The sequence below is a fragment of the Artibeus jamaicensis genome, unplaced genomic scaffold, assembly GCF_021234435.1.
Source record: "Artibeus jamaicensis isolate MK-2021 breed Jamaican fruit bat unplaced genomic scaffold, CSHL_Jam_final contig_525, whole genome shotgun sequence".
Lineage (NCBI taxonomy): Eukaryota > Metazoa > Chordata > Mammalia > Chiroptera > Phyllostomidae > Artibeus > Artibeus jamaicensis.
In genome coordinates, this window is record NW_026521874.1 from 15,063,714 (window position 1) to 15,085,914 (window position 22,201).

At 39.9% G+C, this 22,201-nt stretch overlaps 1 protein-coding gene across 3 annotated transcripts in view; it reads right to left on the reverse strand.

Moving 5' to 3' along the window:
- TTC28 (tetratricopeptide repeat domain 28) overlaps positions 1-22,201 on the reverse strand; it is a 576,581-nt gene that overhangs the window by 270,018 nt on the left and 284,362 nt on the right. For all 3 annotated transcript variants that reach the window (XM_053669950.1, XM_037153288.2, XM_053669951.1), the window contains 3 exons: positions 17,086-17,233; positions 7,624-7,896; positions 6,575-6,705 (listed from right to left, as the gene is read on the reverse strand). In XM_053669950.1, coding sequence (XP_053525925.1) covers positions 6,575-6,705; positions 7,624-7,896; positions 17,086-17,233 — 552 coding nt within the window. The remainder of the gene's footprint in view (positions 1-6,574; positions 6,706-7,623; positions 7,897-17,085; positions 17,234-22,201) is intronic.

The window sequence follows — 22,201 nt, forward strand, 5'->3', positions numbered from 1 at the left end:
TTAGAAGAGCTACGTGGTTTTCACGGTCACATGTTACTAAGTACAAGCCAAAGTTCCAGGGCAGATTTGTCCAATATCAAAGTTCATACTCTCAAACACTTGAAAGACATTATCGGGGTACAGCAGCAGTTTCAAGTACTCTCAGAGTTCCAAATAGAAGACACTCTCTCTGCTGCTTACAGGAGAATGTTAAAAGGTATTAAAAGTTCTTAGAGAAGGCTACTGCAAAGGTCCAGGCAAAAGATGGCAGAAGGAAGGAGCCAGAAAAGGGATTTCCATGGTAGAAAGAAGGAACCCAGTAATAAGCCAAATATGAGAGTGAGGTGGTGGGGGCAATAGGGCACGTGTGAACGTAGACGTAGGTGCAGGTTAAGGGTTAAGTCAAGAACATTGAATTGAAGATGGCTGTCCAAGCAGCAGTTCAATAAAGAAATATGAAGTTCAGGAGAGAAATTAGACTGATGGAAAAAAAAGTCAGAGTCATCATATTTGCATATCATATTCCCTGAATAAAGGACATTGTCTCTGGTACAATATAATTTATGTACTCTTCTGACAACTAATATTAGCTCACAGGAAGGGCTCTGTGGGCAACCAAAATTAATTTTGAAATCATTAAAGCAGACAGAAGGTTACTTAGAATGAAAAAAATTCTATGGAGAAGGTATCACCTCCTCTATTATATATCTGAGTAACTGTATTAAGAAAAACCCTATTCCTCTTTTTTATAAAAAGATTTTATTTACTTAGAGAGAATGGAAGGGAGGGAGAGAGAGAGGGAGAGAAACATCTGTGTGAGAGAGAAACACTGATCAGTTGCCCCTTGAATGAGCCCCAACCAGGGACAAGACCAGCAACCCAGGCACACACCCTGATCAGTTACCAAACTGGTGACCTCTTGCTTTGTGAGATGATGCCCAACCCACTGAGCCACGCTGGCCAGGGCCCTATTCCTCTTTAAGGTAAGTGGACCAAGTGGTTTCAGGCTGCTATTTTGCTACATGGGAATAATCTTAAAATGCATTGCAGTCAAAGAGGTAAGAGGCAGAAAGATGCAGCTTGGTATCCTTGCCAATCACAGCATTCACAGCGTTGAGTTTTGCTTCAAAAGGCAGTTTTCCGTATTTTATTTCAGTATCAAAATACAGCTGACACTTGAACAACCTGAGTGTGAACTTCATGGGTCCATTACGTGTGGATTTTTGCCAATAGATACACAGTCAGCACTCAGCATCCCTGAGTTTCACATCAGTGGATTCAACTACCCATGGATCAAAGATGCTGTTTTTCTAAATCCATAAATGGGGAGGGACAGCTGTATGCAGTTTCTATGCCATTTCATATAAGGGACTTGAGGACCCATAGATTGTGGTATCTCTGGGGGTCCCTGTGGATACTGAGGGACAACTGTAATTAAATTTGGGGGAGGGCCAAAAGTTATACTTACATTTTCTATTGCACAGGAATTGGCACCCCTAAGCCCAGCATTGTTCAAGAATCAACTATAATACAAAAGTGAAACCAAGGTACAATTTGAGGTCACAGATGCAATGCAAGAGTAGAATAACCATAAAAAAGTAAATTTTCTGAACTTTTTATATTCAAAAGGATATGCTTTTTAGGATGATTTTTGTGTTTTGAGAGAGTTCTCAATGCTCTAATCTACCCAATAATTCAGGAAAAAAAGTAGAAAAGAATTGCACAAAATTACAGTATGGGAGCAGATGAAATAAATTGTAATAAAGCCTTTCAGTGGTAGAACATTCAATAAAATGAAGACATGTTTAAAAATTAGTGGAAAGCCCTGGCCAAGGGGCTCAGCTGGTTGGAGCATCGTCCCAGACACCCAAAGGTTGTGGGTTCGATTCCCAGTCAGGGCACACACCTAGGTTGCAGGTTAGATCCCTGCTCAGGGAACGTACGGGAGACAACCAACTGACGTTTCTCTCACATTGCTGATTGTCTGTCTGTCTTTCTCTCTCTCTCTCAAATCAGTTAAAAATATGTATCCTCAGATAAATATTAAAACAAAAAAATTAGTGGAAAAATATTAGTGAAAATAACAAGTTATAAAACAGTATTGTAATAGGGCACAGCCAAGAGGGGGGCCCCCAAAAGACATTTGGAACGGGGTCCAGAACTCAAGGTGTCCAGGAAATACTAAGATGTCCTTACCCCTCCCCCCGCCAGGTGTGAGTTGGGGAAGGGACAAATGGAGCAGGGCCATTGAGAGCTGTTTTGTATAGCAAAGGCTTTGCAGCTAACCTCTGGCATGGTCATTTCACATATCTATAACCTTTAATTAGTTTCATAGATGTGTTAAATAGCTGTAGCCAAGTTCTGAGCCAGAGAGAAGGGAGTGGCTTCGACCCAGGATATAACTGGGGGCAGGTCCCCCAAGTTACAGAGCCTGCGTGAGAGCTTGGAGATGACTGGCTCCACGCCAGGGGGCCACACCTGCCCAGACTCACAATGGCAGCCCAGTAAACTTGGAATAATACAGGAATGCTGGCAAATGTAGCTGATTGTAGGAGTTGGAAATGGGTCTGCAAAGGAGGACTGGCACGGGGATTTAAAACCCAGACATGGCAGCCATTAGAGGAGTACCACTCGGCTTTGCCAGAGTGGGGACCCCCGCAGCCATGTGAGAAGGAGAAGGAACCACATGGCTGTGGCAGTGCACAGAGAAAGCCACAGGCTTCTGGCAAATTGGGGACCCCCGCAGCTTTAGTAGGGGGAACTGCCACGCAGCTTTAACAGAGAATCGCCCCTCGGCTTTGCCAGAGTGACAACCCTACCCTCTCCACAGCCCTGGTGAAGGAAAGAAGAGACTTTGCCTGGAAGAAGAGTGAAAGAACTCTTTGCCAGTAGGCCATGAGAAGGTGCCACGTGGCTTTGGAGTAATTAGAAATCCTGCCTGGACAGCGACACAGCTGATGGTGCCAGCAGCCTGAATCACGGACATGTGCTTCGTTTCCTGAGTTGCGGTACCCTGAATTAGGGAGGGAGGTAAGGAAGTGCTGTGGGCGTCTGTGGTTACTGTGAAGGACTCTGATGTTTCAATGGGGACATTGGTTCACTACTTTAAGTCTGTATAGCTTTAAATAAACCTTTCCTTTCCTTTTCACAAATCTCTGGCATTGAGAGATGTCTTTCCTCTGGTGGCGGACAGACAAGCCCAGTAGGTGGTCCGGATGATATTAGTATACTGTCCTTGGGGGTGAGGGAGCCAGTTGTTCTGTAACAGTATTACAATAGGATTTCAACTTTTGTTTGAGTAGATATAAACAACTACAACTGTATACATGCTCAAAAGATTATATCCCAAATATTAACAGGATGGTAGAATTACTCTTGGTTATTTTCCTGTTATTTCTTATGTAATTAAACAAAACTAATAAATATTACCTTTTATAAAAACTGAGAGCCTGTAACTATACCAAATAAGATCATGAAAAAATCTGACCTTTGCTAAAGGCATGAACAATCTAATCACTCAGCAAAACACGACCGACACGCTGACCAGGGTTCAAACCCCACACGCCAATCTCCGTGTCCCGTTCAGGGGCCAGCCCGAGCTCCACCCATCTCACAAAGCTTCCTCAAGTCTACACCAGTCTCCGTCTCCTTCAGAACGCCAGAATCTTGGCAGTGACTAAGAAAACATCATCACTTACTGCTCAGACGGTTTTAATGGTCTTGCTGTGTTAAAGCTCTGTCTCGAAGAGAACAGAAGCCCCTTAAAGAGAGTGACCCCTCACCCACCACCTAGACCTTGAACCTCAGCACAGTGCTCTGCACACCTTAGGTGCTCTATGAGCAGACATCACACTTAACTCAGTTAACTCCTGGAACACTGGTCAATTAAACCTTTGTACCTAAGAAATACGTATATTATTGCAATAGTTCCCTTTAGACATTTTATGTATTCCTTTAAGTTCTGAACCAATATTAACTCTGGTCTTAATACTGGTGACTGGTTTCAGGGATATGGAAGTAAAGATTTCTAGTTAATTGCAGGCTAGAAGCCGCACTCAGATAGAACCTTAAAAAATGAGAGAAATGGTAAGAAAATAACATACCGTTTATCAAGAAAATTAACGGTACCTAAAATTCCAGAGAAGAGGCACACAGTGAGAGAAAAGATAAATTCTACAGGTCAGTCTAGAAATCAGATAAATATGCCTTGGGAACACAGTAGAAGCATGGGCTAGAGAGCAGAACATCCCAGAACGAGGCTTCTGCTGTGGTCAAGCTATGGCTAACTAGCAACCACAGTAGGCCAGGGTGATAGGAACAGCCAAAAGAGGGTCATAAAAAAAATTATTTAGGTTTTGATAATCACAAACTTGGAGAAGACCATTAATTACAGTAGCTGGACATACTTTATCTACCCCCAAAGAAGATATTTTTTTTGTTGTTTTGTTTTATTTTGTTTGGGTTTTTTTATTTAATTATTTTTCAAGTACAGTTTTCTGTCTTTTACTCCCATCCCAGCCCACCTCCCCCGTGCTCCCCACCTCCCTCCCATTTCCACCCCTCTTAGTTGTTGTTCATGTGTCCTTTATACTGGTTCCTGTAAATCCTTCCCCTTTTCCTCCTGAAATTCCCTCCCCTCTCCCCTCTGGTCTCTCTCCCCCTGTTCTCTATTTCAGTATCATTGTTTCTATTTTGCTTGCTTGTTTGTTTTGTTGTTTAGCTTCCTGTTAAAGGTGAGATCATATGGTATTTGTCTTTCAATGCCTGGCTTATTTCACTCAGCATAATGCTTTCCAGTTCCATCCATGCTGTTGCAAAGGATAGGAGCCCTTTCTTTCTTTCTGCTGCACAGAATTCTATTGTATATATGTACCATAATTTTTTGATCCATTCATTTGCTGACAGGCACCTAGGTTATAGATTTAAAAAGTAGTCTTGGGGCCTCCGACCTACAGACAAGAAGGGTTCCCCAGTAGGCAGGCTTGTGAACTGCGGCGGTGGTAGTTCAGCACAGGCCAACAGAAGAGGGACAGAGGGCGTCTGTGCTAGGTCACTTCCAAAATGGGAAGGTTTAGGGGAGAGACTTGGCACCAGCATTATCTCAAGGTCCCTTCCATCCTTATAATTCAATGATTTCTTCATAACATTGTACAGCAAAGGTTTACACAACCCAGAAGGGGCAGACTATAGAAAATTATACTATTAAGAAGAGGAGAGGCAGAAAAATTTCACTTCTCTTTTTTAATACCTATGACAATCATATGCCCCTAATTTAAAGTCTTCCTACCCTATACAGTAGATGAGCTAATACATATACTATAAAAGTTAGGAAAATAGAGTATAAGTAAGTCTGATCCCTCTTTTTATTCTCTTAACATCAAAAAATCAGATCATCTGGCTGATAGAATTGTTTGTAATCTAAGAGCAAATTGTCAAAGAGAAAAGTGTTTAGGTAATTCTCTTGAGAGTAAAATTGCCAAAAGTTCATGGTCTTTAATATTCTACTTTGATAGCTTTCAGAGATCTTTTTCTGACACCCATGGACAAGAGAAACTTTGTAGATTCCCAAGTGGAAATTCCAGCACAGGCCATTTTCTCCCCCAGTTCCTTCCTAGTGTTCTAGAGACTTCAAGACGCTGATCATTTAAATAATATAATTAATCACTATAATGTCCCATAGTGAAATTCTGAGATACAAGTGTAACTAAATACATTTCCCAACATATAGATTGATTCATAAATGTATTGTTGGCTTTGCTATTAACCTTCTTTTTCTTATTAGAAGTATTCTATTAAAAGCTACCATTTATAGAATTCCAGTATGGAATTCTAGGTATCATGCTAGGTATTTTACATATATTATTAATAATCCTATCACAATTGTGTATGGAATAAACTGGACTCATTATTCGCTGAATAAAAATCAGAGGCAAAAAGGAGTTAAGTAATAACTCCCCCAAGATCCTAGAGCTAGAAAGTGCTAGAGCAGGAATTCCAAACTGGGTCTGCCTCATCCCCAAACTCCACCTCTGTCTACTCTGCAGGTACTTTCTAATCAAGTCACATCTACCAGATGTCAAGTCTCTGAGAATGTTTAATTTCTCTAATAAAGACTAGGACAATATTTCTGTATCATTACAGTTTAGGTCTCTCAATCAAACTTAATATGCATTTACCACCTTCATTAAAAATCCACGGAAGAAACAAAGCGAAGGGTTTGCACTAATACCAGTTCATCTCAAGTAAAACATAATGCATGCTCCTTTAATTTAATGAATATATCACAATGATAGAGATTTTTGCGAACTTGACGTAGGTCTACACCACAGCACATAATAGAATAAGAACAAGTATTGGACCCAACTGTTAGAGGCTGAGGTCAGAAACCATGTCTTATTTAGCTCTATACCCCAAAGGCCAACAGGCAGTAGATATCCATCCCACACCTGGTTGTTGACAAAAACTAGGAGCAATAATTACTCACTTCTGAAAGTAAAATTCTAAAGTACTTAAAACACTTTGAACAACAAAACACATTCCATGCTTCAAAGCTAAATAAATAAATGTAATTTGGGTCTGCAGATAAGCTTCCTACCTCTCGATCCTTGAGTTTCATGGCAAGCACCAGCTGATGCCTGTGGTTAGTGAGAGCCTCCCGGTAATTTCCTTTGGAGAAGAATGCAGAGCCTAGATTCCCATGAGCTCGGCATTCTCCTGTCTGGTCACCTGATTGGGTTTAAAAAAAGACAAAACTTCTCTAAGTTATAGCATTATTTTACTATAAAATGATGATTTAAGAGCCACAGCCTTACTAGCTAAGGTTTCACTTGCCTTCTTTTACAAAAGGCCTTTCTTCTTCTGTAATACTCTGTGTGGGAGGTTATGGTCCTAGAACTCAAATCTCTAACTACTACTAATGCTGAAATACAACTGCAGTCAGGGACGTAAGTGTCCTGGAAATGAGAGGTTAAAAACCTTGACACAAACCAGCTGCTCTTTGAGTCACTTCATTGCTCTGCTAATGACTTTTGGTCCCGAATAACCATCAGCTCGCTGGCTCAGTCATTTGACGCCAAACCTACTGCCATATATTCCTTCTTTACGAGTACGCTGATGGTTCACCAGATCCCTTCCCTTACTGCCATCCTGCAGGTCCTTGAATAATCACAGTAACGATGATCATAATTACAAGCCACACTCGCTGTACAAGTGAGGCAATGGCAGCACACAGAGCTGAGGCAACTTGCTGAAGGTCACGCTTACACAGCAGCCTGGCTGCAGAGTCCACACTCCTAACCATTGCACTGTGCCGGCTCCTCCAACAAAATGATGATGTGTTCTGATGTAGTCAAAAATGAAACAAGACAAAAGAGTCACCCAATAATACTATCATTTGGGATATTACATCTGTAAGCCCAAATCTCTGAGGAAGGCAATGAACATGTTAATTCACATCTCTTGGCCTTCTGGGAACCCTGGTACCTTGTTATACAAAAAGTCCTAAAGACCTGAGTACTCTAAACAGAGTACATTCTAGAGATACACTCAGTTGTCACTGCACATGTTATTCTCATTCAGGCCCCGTTAACCAGCTTTCTTTACTTCCTTTCTGCACAGAACTAGAGGAGAGAGGCATGACTCTACCTAAGGTCTTGGCTACATCCAAGTCCTGCTGCATGTATCCAGTGCTCTTCTCTGTGTTTCCAAGAGACCAGTAGGCACTGCTCAGGGCAGAAAAAACAGAACCTCTCAGTTTGAGGCTGCAGGTGCCAATCTTCAGAGCAGCTTCTAAGACAACCACAGAGGCCCCGTGATGGCCAGCTGTCAGGAGTTCCTGCCCAACCACAGACACGACCACAAAGGGACTCTTGTCCAGTTTCATTTTCTGGAGCTGCTGATAAGTGGGCTCGAGGGAGTCTGAAGAAAAACAAAAGAAAATAAGAAAATATAGGAGGATACATAATGCACACAATGATCTTTTCTAAGATGTTCTAGAAACAAATGATTAGCATACCTTTTCATGGCCTGTTTCAAGTGCAAACCCTCCAACCTTTAATCTAGTACCACCCTCGCTGCCCACTTACCCACGTGACTCTGTAACACCCCCCAGTCCCGTCCACTCCTTCTCCTCATCCTCGCATGCAGGCGCCGCACTCCCCTCTCCCTCGGTCTTCCTTCGAACCTGACACAGGCCTTGCCTGGATGGTTTTCCTTTCTCTGTCCTGCTGGCGCCCTCTCAATCTACTTACACACACTCTTCGAGTTCCACCTTGTCTGTACAGTATTCCCAGTCCTCCAGCCCACATTAATCTTCCATTCTAAACTGCTACATTTTTACAGTTACTAGTGAAGCTCGACCCTTAACTATTTTAGGATTGTTCCAAGTGTGTTAATTTTAAAATACTTTCCCAGCTAAATCTGAAAACCACTGTAGGACTATTTAATGCTTTATTATAACTCCATAGCAATTGACATTAAATAAAAAACTTGCCATTGCTACATACCTAAAAGTCCCTAATATATTTGGAGTTCAATAAATGTTAAACCTGGATCTGAATGACTTGATTAATGAGCCCTGTCCACCTTTTCCCCGGGAAGAGGCAATAAGAAGCCCTCCCAACAAAACACCTGTCATCCTCACTGGGCACCTAGTGTCCACTGCTGCTTCTGAGGTCAGTATGACCAAATAAAAAAATACTATCAATTTTTGTTTTGACAAATGAAAGCATAAAGAAATCGTCCAAGTTTACTAAGGTACGGTGGAAGACAACATTAACGTTGATACTTTATTTTCATGTGATGTTTGTGAAGACACGGGTTAGCAGTCAGGAAGCCAAAGGAAAGTCCTCCCATTTGAAGTTGGGTTTGCAAGTGGATGACCTCTACACTCCTGCTGCCCCTTCCTCCTTTTTGAAAAGACAACTGCAGCGATAATGACCACAGCCCTATAATGAGGCAGCACTTACAACACATCCGTGGCTAGCTTTCCTGAAAAACTATTTCACATCAGTTGTTCCACTGTGCACATGTATAAAACTACATAAAAGGTTGGTCTTTTTAAACTGTGAATCTCTCAGCCAACAGTACTGCATTTGAGTGCAATTTTTACATTATGACTTGAAATCTCAACTGTCCATTAAGGAGCTCTTGTCTGAATCAACACTGCCGCGAAGACCTCGAAAGCTGCTGATGCCTAGAGAATTTTTTCCCCTCAATTGGATCTCTGAACAGAAAACAAAGAACATTTTTACACCTGTCAAGGTGCAAGCAATACACAGAACCAGTAAATACTAGCTAACCAACAGGGTTAAATAGAAGCGCAAGAACCCTGGAACTGCTGTAATAGAAAAGAACAATACTACACTGAAAGAACTGTGAGCAGAATTTTGGTGGTACCCACTGATGGGTTTTGCAGCCAATGATGATCACATTAGCATCCCACTGGCCAATTTAGCAGAAGCAAAAATAATATAATTTTAGATCTTAAAAAACTGTGAAAATACCCTTACTTTAGAAATGAATCTGAGCATTCAAGTGATTCGCCCAAAGTCAGACAGTGTGGGACAGCACCAAGACACGGACCCACTGCAGGCCTCTAAGTCCGGGCCCTATGACATCCACCAGGGAAATTCTGAGCTGCTCACAAAAGAAACCAATCCTGGCTGGTTTCAAGTGGAGCAGAAATACACCACGTGGCTATTGGGAAGGGTGGACAACCAGACCTCCAAGCCCTCAGTCAAAATCATGTCACGAGAGCTTCCTGATAGAGGCAACAAGCGTAACTGTTGCAACTAAACACTAGACGGCAAAGCTTCCAGTGCTGCCTCCCCCGGTACTGAAGGCCGCCATTAAACCATGAGTGTCACCACTGCCACCCACCACCACCAAAACACATTCTTTTTGAGCCTTTAGCTCCTAAATCAAAGGTGGAGTCCCAGCTCCCAAGAAGGGTGGGAAACTGGGATCTGATGTTCTACAGTGGGAGGCAGGCGGCAGGAGGCAGAGATGAGACAGGAACCCCCAACATGGGAAGAGCACTGAGACCCCGCCGCCCCAGGGCCTGACGGCCAGCAGAGATATCTCGCTCCCACTGCTGACTGTTTAAATCATGGCAACCATGGCTAAGTTAAAAAAAAAAAAAACAGCCATTTAACTGAACCTCTAAAACTACCCAGTAATGGAAAATCAGAGGATTGAGGGACATTTCCCACAGAGGACTAAGGGAAATTCTTAGGAACATTCCCCTCCCCCCTCCAAAAAAGAAAAAATTAATTGTACCAATTTTCACTAAATAGAAATAAAACTGAAAAAACAAGAGGTAAAAAATTCAGATTTCCTTTTGCAGTATATAGGAAAGAAAATGTAAATACATTAAAAGATAAATTATAGTGCAAACTCATATATAGCACATGTTACTGGAGTTTGGAAAAGGGAGTGATTATGGAGGGTAATCAGGAAGCTTCAGGGAAGCAGCACTTGATTTCACGAAGGGTAAGACTCAGACAAGTCACTGCATTTTTTTCTGAGAGTGGAGGGTACTCTAGGTAGAACATTTGTCCTAAACGAATGTCCAGGAGGCAGGCACATGGATTAACAGGGGCTGATCGACAGGCCAGCCTGAGTGGGACAGGGCGTGCCTAGAGGGAAGACAGCCAATATGAAAAAACAGAAAATGCTGAGCTAAGGATAGAAAGGTCTGGATTTCAAAGCCATCTAGCCCCCATCTCTTCACTTTTTCAAATGTACAGATTGTGATTTGGGTGATGGTTACATGAGCCTGCATGTCATGCATGTGTATACGTGTGTATAAATATGTGCATACATGTACACACGTACCTGTGTGTGTGCACATACACACACAAGATTTTCACTTTACATCAATTAAAATTTTTTCAATGTCAAATTTCTCTGCTTTTGGCTATAATTATATCTCTTTGGTTCATACTCACTAATCAAAACCTCAAATTAGCAGCTACACTAACCCCAGCATTCCACTTCTATTCATCAAAAGCATTCATTCATGCTTTTGATGAATAAAAGTCATATGATACTTTTTCTAATGTATAAAAATATACATGCTGGGTTAGGTAATCTCTAAGACTCTTTCCAACTACATTACTCTATGATTCTAATTCCTATTCTAGAGTAAACTTGGGCTATTAGCAAACACACTGATTTCACAATTTTACCAGGCCATATGGAGCAAAGCTCTGGAAGCCTATCACTATTAAGATGTTTTTCTTTCTAGAAACTATACATAATACATGAAACAGCCAATGTCAAACCAACTCCATAAAAAGGTAAAAGACCTATGCAACATTCATTGAAACCAGTAATGTTTTTTCAAAATGTAAAGGCTTTAATTATTTAAGATGAACAAATTCACATTTCCTGATACTCAAAGACTTTTGAGGAATGTAGCAGAGCTTAGTAATAAATAATCACACTCTGCTAAAAGATATACAGCAGTTCCTCAAATAATGCCATTTTGTTCATTGTCATTTCATTGTAGCATTGATGAGATTCTGTAGGAACTTAATTTTTATTTGTATTAATTAGCCTACAGTAAAACTGGTTACATTATATATCATTTTGCTTAAGGTGACAGAACTTAGTGACAATGTTAAGTGAAGACTCACTGTACTATGTATCATCAGTTCTGAGATACACATTTATTTATTCACATTTTAACATCTCTCAATTTGGGGTTTAATATCTCTGAACTTGATGGTACCTCCTAATGGTTTGTCACTTCTATGTCCTAATGGGCCTAAAAGCAAGCTCTCTCAGTTTATATAAAAACAAAAAGTTAAGTGATAAGGAAGAATTGTGTCATTATTTAATTATCAGCATTTTTCTTAGTAATACATAAAATAAGGGTGCCGCTTTAAATCCAGAGTTCTTCACATTGGTAGGATGTGCTATGGGATCTCAGAGGAAAAAGGTGCTAATTCTACCCATGTGAGTCTGGGAATGCAATTTCTTCCCAAAGGAAGGACGTCTTCATAGAAAATGGAGATAGGAAGAGCCAGTGTTTTCCAAAAACTACAGCTAGAATGAAGTAACTGTTTTCTAAAAACTGGAGATGAGAATGAAAGAGAAGTAAGCTATCATATACTAAGGAGATTGGCGTCTATCCTCTAGACAACAGGGACAATGAGGAATGACGAATAAGACAGATCAGACTTACACATTAGAAAGGTCATTCTAAAAGGATAGCAAAGCATAGACTGGTTCAGACAAAGCCAGAAAAATCCAGTTAGAGGAAGAGTTCTGTATTTGCAATGAGAAAATGGATGGAAAACAAGGGACAAATTTCAGACCTATTTAGAATTTTCAAAAACAGAATTTGAGAAAAAAGTGTATTTAACAGGCACAATGCCTTATTCCAAATGAATGATACAAAGGACAGTCTCCTATAGATCACCTTCAAGGTAACTAACATTGTTAGAGACTTCAATCTGTCTAAGGCACAATAAAACATTCTGGAACCTTTCAAATTATCCTTATTCCCCTAGCATTATGACTAAAAAGGCTTCAATTTTCCTAAAAAAAACCTGGTGAAACCACTACCAATTATTCTCAGACACATCACTAAAACATACTGCTGAACTGCAAATCTGGAAGACTGGGAGAAACCGCCCTGGGATGAATCTCTAAAACAGGGATCCAGAGAGAGAACAGCAACTACTGACGAGGTAAGAAGTAAGCAAAGCATTGTGAGGATGAAGTAGTCCGCCCCAAAAAATAACATTTAGAAGTAAGATTCACAATATTCACATAATTTTAATTTCTACCTTTCCTAAGCTAATTCCCTAAAGAGGAAACTAAGTTAAAAAGCATTGGGCTTGTCACAAAAAGACAAGTATTGTATGGTGCCAGTTATATAGGATATCCAGAGCAGTCGAATTCAGAGAGACAGAAATAGCACAGTATTTGCCAGGAGCAGTGGGGAGAGAGCATGGGGAGCTACAGTTTAATGGGTACACACTGTCAGCTTGGGAGGATGAAATAGTTCTAGAGATGGGTAGTTGTGATGGGTGCACGATGCTGTAAATGCGTGCAATGCCACTGAATTTCATAACTGAAAATGGTTAAAGTGGTCAATTTTACATGTATACTTTACAATTTAAAAGACTTGGGTTCATACTAAAAGCAAAACTTAACTCTCCTCGAAAAAACTGAAAATAAATCTGACATTTTGCACTTTGTCTAAGCCACCTCACATTTTTCTGGGCTTGTGTATTTATTTATATTTTACTTCATTCAGAAAAGATCCAAATACCTTCTACAGAAATACAGTGGAAAACACAAAAGTCAACATGAGTGCAAAGCAGGGGTAAGACAATGAAACTTGGCACACAGACAGGCAGACACACTTCCCAAAGGTGGCCAGGACACTGGGCTCCATGCTTCAGAGGACAAAGCAAAGGTGTAAAGGATCACTTTAACAATTCCCACACCATCAACACTCATGAGAAACTTCGCTTCTCCTAAAACTGAGGGCTGAGAGCAAGGCCTCCCGCGAGCACTCAGAAAAAGGACCAGGGGCACCGAGCAGTGTGCATTCCGCACCCAGCACTGCGCCTGCCACAAATACAAGCCCAGGATTATTACCGCTGCTACCTCTAGTTCTCGGGGAGAAGAAGGGCATCATCGAACTGCAGAGGGGAAGGCCCCCTGCAGGCCGCCCACCCTCACAGCCCAGTGTCTGACTCTAGAGGCAGGCCTTACCATTTCCCTTTGCAGACAAGGACTGCAAGTGCACAGGGTGAGCAGTCTTGCTCCGCCAATGGAAGAGCAAGTGACAGTGCTCAAATTTGATTCCAGTCTCCTTTTTTTTTTGGGGGGGGGGTCTATATTTTTTAATATAATATTTCAGACAGAGGCCGATTGGGAAAAGGAGCTGCCACCTGAGAGAGTTCACCAAGCGTGGACAAATAGGTAAGTAAAAGGTGAGCCCTGATGTGACTCTGAGAAAAAGCGTCTACATTCAAAAGCCACTTGCCACTCAGCTTCCCTGGATCCTCTGGAACTGGCAGAAACACCATGACAGGTGATAGTCCGCAAATGTAATAGTCTTTAGATCACAGAGTTAACAGGGGGAGGGAAAATAGACACAGGAAAACCCTCAGCAGGAGGCAGCCCTGGTGTCTTGAGAGGAACAAAGACAGGTAAACTCAATCTCACTTTGTAATTATATCATTAAATCCGTGGTTGGCAGTGGTACTGTGCTACACCATCCAAATCTGCATAAACATTTACAAGCTACAATGAACTGAAATTGCTGCGAGACTATCTAAAAAGAAGAAATGGAAAACAGTAACAGGATAACTTGAGAAGTTATAAAAAAGAGACTATCATTTTATATTTATACTTATTTTTACATGTTCATTAATGATTTAAAGGAAATTCATTATATATAATGTAAGTATGACCACAGCACAAATAGTTTAACTGATATCTGGTCGGTGAGCATGAGTGAAACCATAAAAATAAAGAAAAACAGACTGAATTCAGTTAGCAATATAGGCAGCAACACTATTTTAAAAATCAAGTAGTTTTCAATGTGGATAAATATAACATATTTATTGGGAACAAGGACATATTAATATAGATTGGCCCTATCTTTTTTAAAAAGTGAAATCTTGCAACCCCCAGAAAGGCCGAGCCCCGGGAAAGTGGTGTATTCCGTGGGAGCTCTGCCTGCTGACACCAGCATCTGCGCCGGGGAGCGTCCTCTGCTGCATTTAAGAGTTACAGAACGAAAACAACTGACACAACAGGTCGGACCTACGGGTGAAGTGACCCAGACTGCAACACGTAACGTTGTTGCGTGTAACAACAATGGGTAAAAAATGGGCAGCAAATGATAGATTGTGTGCATTACAATCCTATGCCAAACAAAGACACGGAGGTCATCAAGATGTGAGATGATGCATAGAACACCACCGTGAAAAGAAACAGTGTCTCCGTAAAATGTTAATAAGAAAAGCCCACCTGGAGTAAAGGCAGTGGTGAAGGCAGTGCTAAAAATAAATGAGATAGATTAAATTGCCTTAAGGAAAGAAAAGAAAATACTGAAGCGCTCCAGGCACCTGTAAGATGCAGCTTTCTCCAGGGTCGGCCTTAGGTCACTCAGTGTAAGCTGGGAAAGAAGCGGCACAGAAAACCCTAAGGGTGACAGTGCACTAAGCTATTTCTCACAGTGCAGGGAAGATTTCCTTACATTTATCTAAGCAAATTGCTTCAAAGGCACGACAGTAAGTATGATTCTGCTGATCTCAACACGTTCACTCCAATATTCTAAGGCAGCAGCAGAAACACTTCAAAATAAAGAAGTGATATCTTCATGAGCTAAATAAAAAATGTTCCATGTAAAATACTTGTGGAGGGGTATAGGGAGAGAATGAGAAACTATTAGAAAACCAGAAAGGGGAGACAAATTGATTTTTTTTTTGTCCACACCCACCCCACCCCCACCCCCTAAGCCCTGGAGCTCCAAAGCGCATCTGCTCCAAGTCAGAGTTTATTAACAGCAGGTCCCCCAGTGGGAGAAGCCATTAGGTTCCCGAACCAAAGACTCAGCTTTGTGTAGAGTTATAAAATCACATTCAGAGGTTTCCTTAGCCACTTGTTTTCTAAAACATGAAATCTTTGACTTTCAGGAAAATATTTTTTATACCTATGAATTGCCCAGAGACCAGATAAGTACCATTTAGTTAATCAAACTTTTACTTAGCATACATTTTGAGTCAAATACTGTATTAGCCAGTATATTAAAACACTCTAATGCTGCAAATATTTTCAATCTAGATAAAATGTATAATGATACTGCTATCAAAAAGTTTAGGTTAATTCAAAAAATCCTTTTCAGAAACAAAAATTGAGTTCTACTTGACATAGTCTAATTAATACAAAATATTAGCTTCCCACTGTATGTCTGTCATAAATCTACCTTAGTGTCTCTATCATCGCAAAAATGGCAATTGGTGGACACTTTCAACCCCACCTTCCCAAGAGCTCATTCCTCAAAAGTCCATGTTCCTCACAGAGAAGCCATCTGTTTGGGGCATTAGAACTTCTCTAACCCCCACAGCACTATGTTCAATCCATTGTTTTTCCAGAATACCAACCATAAAGTAGAATAATAGGAGAAAACCATTTAAACTAGTGTCTGTTTCTTCCTCTTTCCTTTTACTTCAACCTAATCTTGTAATGCTCCTCCGAAAAATGTTGCCCTCCCAGCCTAAATAAAGTTACATCTATTTACTTTTATGAAATATTAGCATGTTTAACTAACGTCTTCTCTTATTTTATTATTGCTAGATGGTATATTGGTCCAACTAAGCAAATCAATTTACTACTAGAGGTATTACAATTTAGCAGTACAGAATCTTACTATAGATTTTAGAACTATACAAAACACAGGGAATCTTCAGGTAGTTCTGGAATCCAGAGACATCGATTCATTTACCCAGTCACACATTATAGTCAGTTAGCACAGAAGTCCAGAATGCTATCTAGCTCCACAAACTTCTAGGCCAGTAGCCTTATATCATCCTATCCTGGCTCACTGTCAGTTACTGACTGTGATTCTTGATCTTTCTTTGTCTAAAATATATAACCTCTTTTAGGACTACTAAAATAGAAGCTTATTTCTGTGGAGATGGGCACACAACTTTGAGATAAAGCCAAATTTAACCAAGTTCTAAGGACAAATTGTTAGATCCTAAAAATGTTCTGTTATTTCTTCTTCATGCTCTGAAATTTCTTTCCAGTAGATAGATCTAGAGGAATATGAAATATCTACCCTATTATTTATTTCCTGGAACTAAATTAAGAGAAATATTGTGAGAGAGAAATGGGATCTACTCCTGACTTTAGACAAATAAACAAAACAGTCATTGCTTTCAATAGTGTATAAAAAATCATAGTGTAACTTTTCTATTTAATAAAGATATCTTAAAGTTTAGAAATAAATCAATATACAGTCTTAGCAAATCTGACAACCCATCAGTTCTCAACACCCGCATCTAAAGCCTTCGAAGGCCAGAAACACTCAACTTTACACCCGTGTCAGACCCAACGCTGTATTCTACTCACCTCTCATGGGAGACTTCATGGCAGCTTCCACCATCCCCACCAGAAGCTGGAGGCTCTTGGGGTCCTGAGCCAGTCCAGATGCAAAGGCTGCCAGGGCATCGGCATGACGTCCGAGATACTGGAGGGCAACACCCTGTCGGAAGTATGCCTGAAAAGGAAGAAAACAGAATGCATGTGTAACTTACACAAGGCTGATGCTGATTCTTCATTTGAACAATGGGTCAGCAGAACTAAGACTGAGACGGTCATAGTTCAAAAGCCTGGTAATAGTTTGTAATCAAATCTAACTTCTTCCCATGTCATAAAGTGTAAGCATACTTCTTGTAGGCAAATTATATTTGAAACTATGCTTTTCACTTCTAGAACACATAAAGTTTATCACATTCTTTGACACTTATTTACATAATGCTTTTGTTATTTTTTGACAATTTAAAAAGTATTTCTTATCCCACCTTTAACAGCAGAAGCTCCTCAAAAACAGGGTTTGGGAAATTTCTTTACATCTCCCCAAAGCATGTGATACAGTGCAAGGTAAATAAGAAATACTCAGATTCCACTTGTTTTGTATTTTCCCTTTTATATAATTAATAGAAAAAAATCAATGTGATTATTATTAAAATGTTAATAATGAGGCTATATTTAATGTAGTGTTTCAGACATAATATTAAAAAGCTGCTATCTAAAATATGCATGCTTTGCTTAGAAACAAAATAACATTGTTGTCATTTTCTTTCATTGGATTAGTTTTTTTTCTAGTATTAGTTGTTGATTATAGCAGAACATCTTTCTTTACAGCTAATTGCAGGAAGGGCCAGAAAATTAACAAAATATTTACATTTTAGAACAGTCTCAAGAAAGTGCAATTTGGTTTCAAGCACACAGAGTAAAAATAAGTAAATGAACGAAGCATTGCTGGTACTTACCCAGCAAAGGACTCTGGGCCTGATTAACTCACACATAAAAGCCACGTATTAATGTATCCACTCCACATAACATCTTCCAAAATACCTGGCCTCCCATTTATCTTAAACATTCTGCAATACTGCATGTTTGATTTTTCAGTCCAATATACTGTGAGTTGTCACAATTGTATCCACGAGATCTAAATGAAGTTTCAGACAACTCCCAAAACTACTACTCACTAAACTTAGTAATTCTGTAATTTTGCATTACATACACATATACACAGAGTGAGAGAGCACCTTTAATGTTCACAAACATACTTACTTGTTTCATTTTTACAACTGCCCTTTGAGGTAATTTAAGATGTAATACTATTCAGTGTTTCTATTAAGAAACAGCCCATAAACAGAATAAATACTCATAGATTATTACATGCTATTCAGACTTCTATTAGTTTAAACCAGCAGCAGCTGTTAAAACTCAAACCCCCAGTAAGACAATAACCTGTAAATGCACTTTCATTACTAATTCATAAGATCACTTCCTTTCACAGGGCTCAGCCACTGTTTCAATCTTTGATGTGTTTTATGGACATTTTTCACTATCCTTTTCATTTCACATTTTAGGTGACTTCTAAGATGCAAGACACAATATATGTCATATTCCAACTAAAAATAACTAGTTAATGTAATTTTCAAAAATGCTATATTAAAGCCAAACTAAAACAATTTAAATTTATTTATATACTATATACATGTCAAATACCTATAAACCATAACTATAACTTATATAGAGAAAAAAGATGTCTTTAGTTATTGATTTCTGGTATATATTTTTAAAAATACAAAAATTTACATGGTAATCATCTTACAATATATGTAAATCAAATCATTATACTGTACAACAAATTTATTCAGTGCTGTATGTCAATGATATCTCAATAAAACAACACAAAAATCTTAGTTGCAATGGATTTTGATAATTTCTTATATATTTAAAGCAAAACTTTATCATTCATTATTTCACTGAGAGAACAACTAGTTTCTCTATCTGCCACCTGAAACCACTGAGGAATATGACTCACCTACTTACTAAGTAGGCAAAGTGTGCTAAATGCCAGTTACGGCATCGAGTTCACGTAGCAGTTGAAGAAGAGTGTGCATGTTTTTGTTTTCTTAGGACACTCAGTAATTAGATGGAAAAGGTGACTGACTGAACCTGGTTGCCCACAATCCTGGCTTCCTTTCTTCAGGAGAAAATTTTGAAAAAATGTAGGAGGCTCAAAGGTCTCCCTTGGTCTTTCCTCATTTCCTTCCACAATGGCCAAGCCAACTTTGTAAGATTTTTCTCACTTGAAAGCTTAGAGTTACACTCTTGCCAACACAGCTGAGTAAGTCAAGCTCTGACAAACCCTGTTCCTAACTCAGTGTGGCTCTCGCACTCTGTTCCATGCAATATTCATTGCCTGTGTAAACACTGTTGAATAAAAAATTAGTTATTGATACTTCTGTGAAAGCTATGCCACTATTAAATTCAAATGAATGATAATAAAACCTAGATTGTGAGTTACTGTGATAGAACAAAAAGAATTCAGCACAGTGCCTGACAGAGGAAGCACTCAGTATGATTAGCTCTTTTGATTATTAGTTAATAAGAAAAGAATCCAAATAAGAACACATAATTATAAACTAACAGAATGTAAGTAGTCCAACACATATTCTATTATTCAGTTCTAATCACCGCTCCATGCACTCCTCCCCTTGCTCCATAACAGACTGTTGGCAACTGGGAAACTCAATGCTGTTAGGCTACCGGACAAAATCTGAACCACCTGATTAAAAGAAAGCGGCACAATCAGGTCTTGGGAGACGCAGCAGGCACTCCCAGCATCCTCTGCCACCCTCTTCCAAAGCAAAGGTCAGACTCTGCTGAAATTCACAGTTGTTTGCCTTAGCTTCAAGAAAACTGATGTAATCTGCTATAGCCTATCAGTTTTATCCTATTGATTCCTGCTACTAATCTTTCTCTTACTCATAATCAGAGGTCTCAAAGGAAGCTGCTTCATCTTGGAAAGAGGAAATTTTTCGTCACTCAGGATTGAACAGAGGTAGTATATGTGCCACATGCCAAGGGAAGGTGGGCCTATGAAGCAACATCGAACACTCGGTGGCCAGCCAACCTCAGAAGATATATTCCTCTGCCTCAGCATCGACCACAGATGTCACATTCTGGTCACTGGTTATGTCACAGATGGAGAAGGAAGGGCAATAAGAACTCACTGTTGAGAGCACCTGCACCCTAAGAACAGTGGTTTTAACCTGAAGCTGTAGCCAAGAAGAGAAACTTATAGGGAGCTAGTTACTACACTGGGCTAAAGGTGGGATGCCTAGTTTAGTTTTTTGTTATTCACCACAGAGAACCCTCAGTGGTTATTCCACGAATGCTAATAAACCACCTCACAAATACATGGGTTACAAGAATAAGTCCTTTCCTCCCTCCCTTCCTTCCTCCCTCTCTTTCTTCCTCCCTCCCTCCCTTCCTTCCTTCTTTCCTTAATATTCCCTAAAAATCTACAGCACCAGGCACCGTGATACGTACCACAAATACAAAGTAACAAAGACAGGACCTGTACCTTCAGTGTGATCACAGTCTAGAGGGAAAGAATATAAAAACTATAAATGTCCTGACTGCCACCTGCAGAACTGTTTACTAGCTGTAGAATTTTGTAATACTTCAGCAGTAATAAAAATATAACTAATGACTAAGGTATTTATGTCCTGTTGTTAAAACTGTTAGTATTTATTCTGTATTAAGTGGCCATTCTTCTCACCTCAGAAAGTTTGCCATAGATTAAATGTTTGTGTCCTTCCAAAATTAGTATGTTGAAACCTAATCATCAATTTAATGGTATTTAGAGGTTGGGATTTGGGGGGAGATCAGGTCACGAGAGGGGCGCCCTCATGAATGGGATTAGCGCCCTTATAAAAGAGACTAGGGAGAGCCCCCTCTCCCCTTTTACCCTGTAAGGATACAGCAAGAAGACAGCTCTCTATTAACAAGAAAGTGGACCCTCAGAAGACACAAAGTATGCGGTCACCTTGACCTTGGACTTAAGAAAGGGTTAAAGTAAAAACCCTCTAAGACTAAACACGTGAAAGAGTAAGCTATCCACCCTTCAAGTGCCACTGGAAGCAACAAAAGGCCTCTAAGTCTTCCCTTCGAACACTCCACTCCTCAGGCACGATTCTGCTGCATCACCAGACCCGGCAATCGAACATCCTACTCTCCCACGGCTCAAACGACTTAAGAGGTAAACCACTACGCTCAGAGGTACATACCTATATTTATTTATAACAAAAGATAGGACAAATACATGTAATAATATTTAAACTAAGAGTATTCATTTACACATATAATACATAGTCTATTACTTAGTTCAACCATTCACAAATATCATGCCTTCAGTTTAATCTGTACACATTTTTTATTGTTGTTTAAGAACAGTTGTCTCCATTTTCCTGCCCCCACTCTCCCCTCCCCAGCACCCCCACCTCCCACCCTCAGTCCTAACCCCCCTTTGGCTTTGTTTATGAGCCCTTTATGTTTGTATTTTAATGTTCCTAATCTGTCTTCCACTGTTTGAATTTCAACTTTTTTGGACATCTTCTGAAGAATAAATACCTGTCATTCTAACATAGTGGTCTACCTGCCTGCTAGCCAATCATATTACCCGCTACCACCTCATCACCATATTTTTAAACAATAGATATTATAGAACTATTTTACTGAATTTCCTTCATTTTATTTAAAAATGCTAAATGGGGAAAACAGAAATGCTGATACTAGTTTTTAGAAAGAAGCAGCATTAATCTATAATTTAACAGAACTGGGTCAAAAAATGATAATTAGCCCTGACCGGTGTGGCTCAATTGGTTGGGCATCATCTTGCTAAGTGAAAAGTCGTCAGTTCGATTTCTGGTCAGGGCACACGCCCAGGTTGCAGGTTCAGTCCCCAGGTGGGGCACATATGAGAGGCAACCATCAATGTTTCTCTCTCACATTAATGTTTTTCTCCCTCTCTTTCTCTCTCCCGTCCCTTCACTCCAAAACTAAATATTTTTTAAAAATGAAAATGATTACAGGGTGCCAAAAGCACAAAACCTTTTAATATCCCTGGATATACACAGAACAACTAACTACACTCAATCGTGAT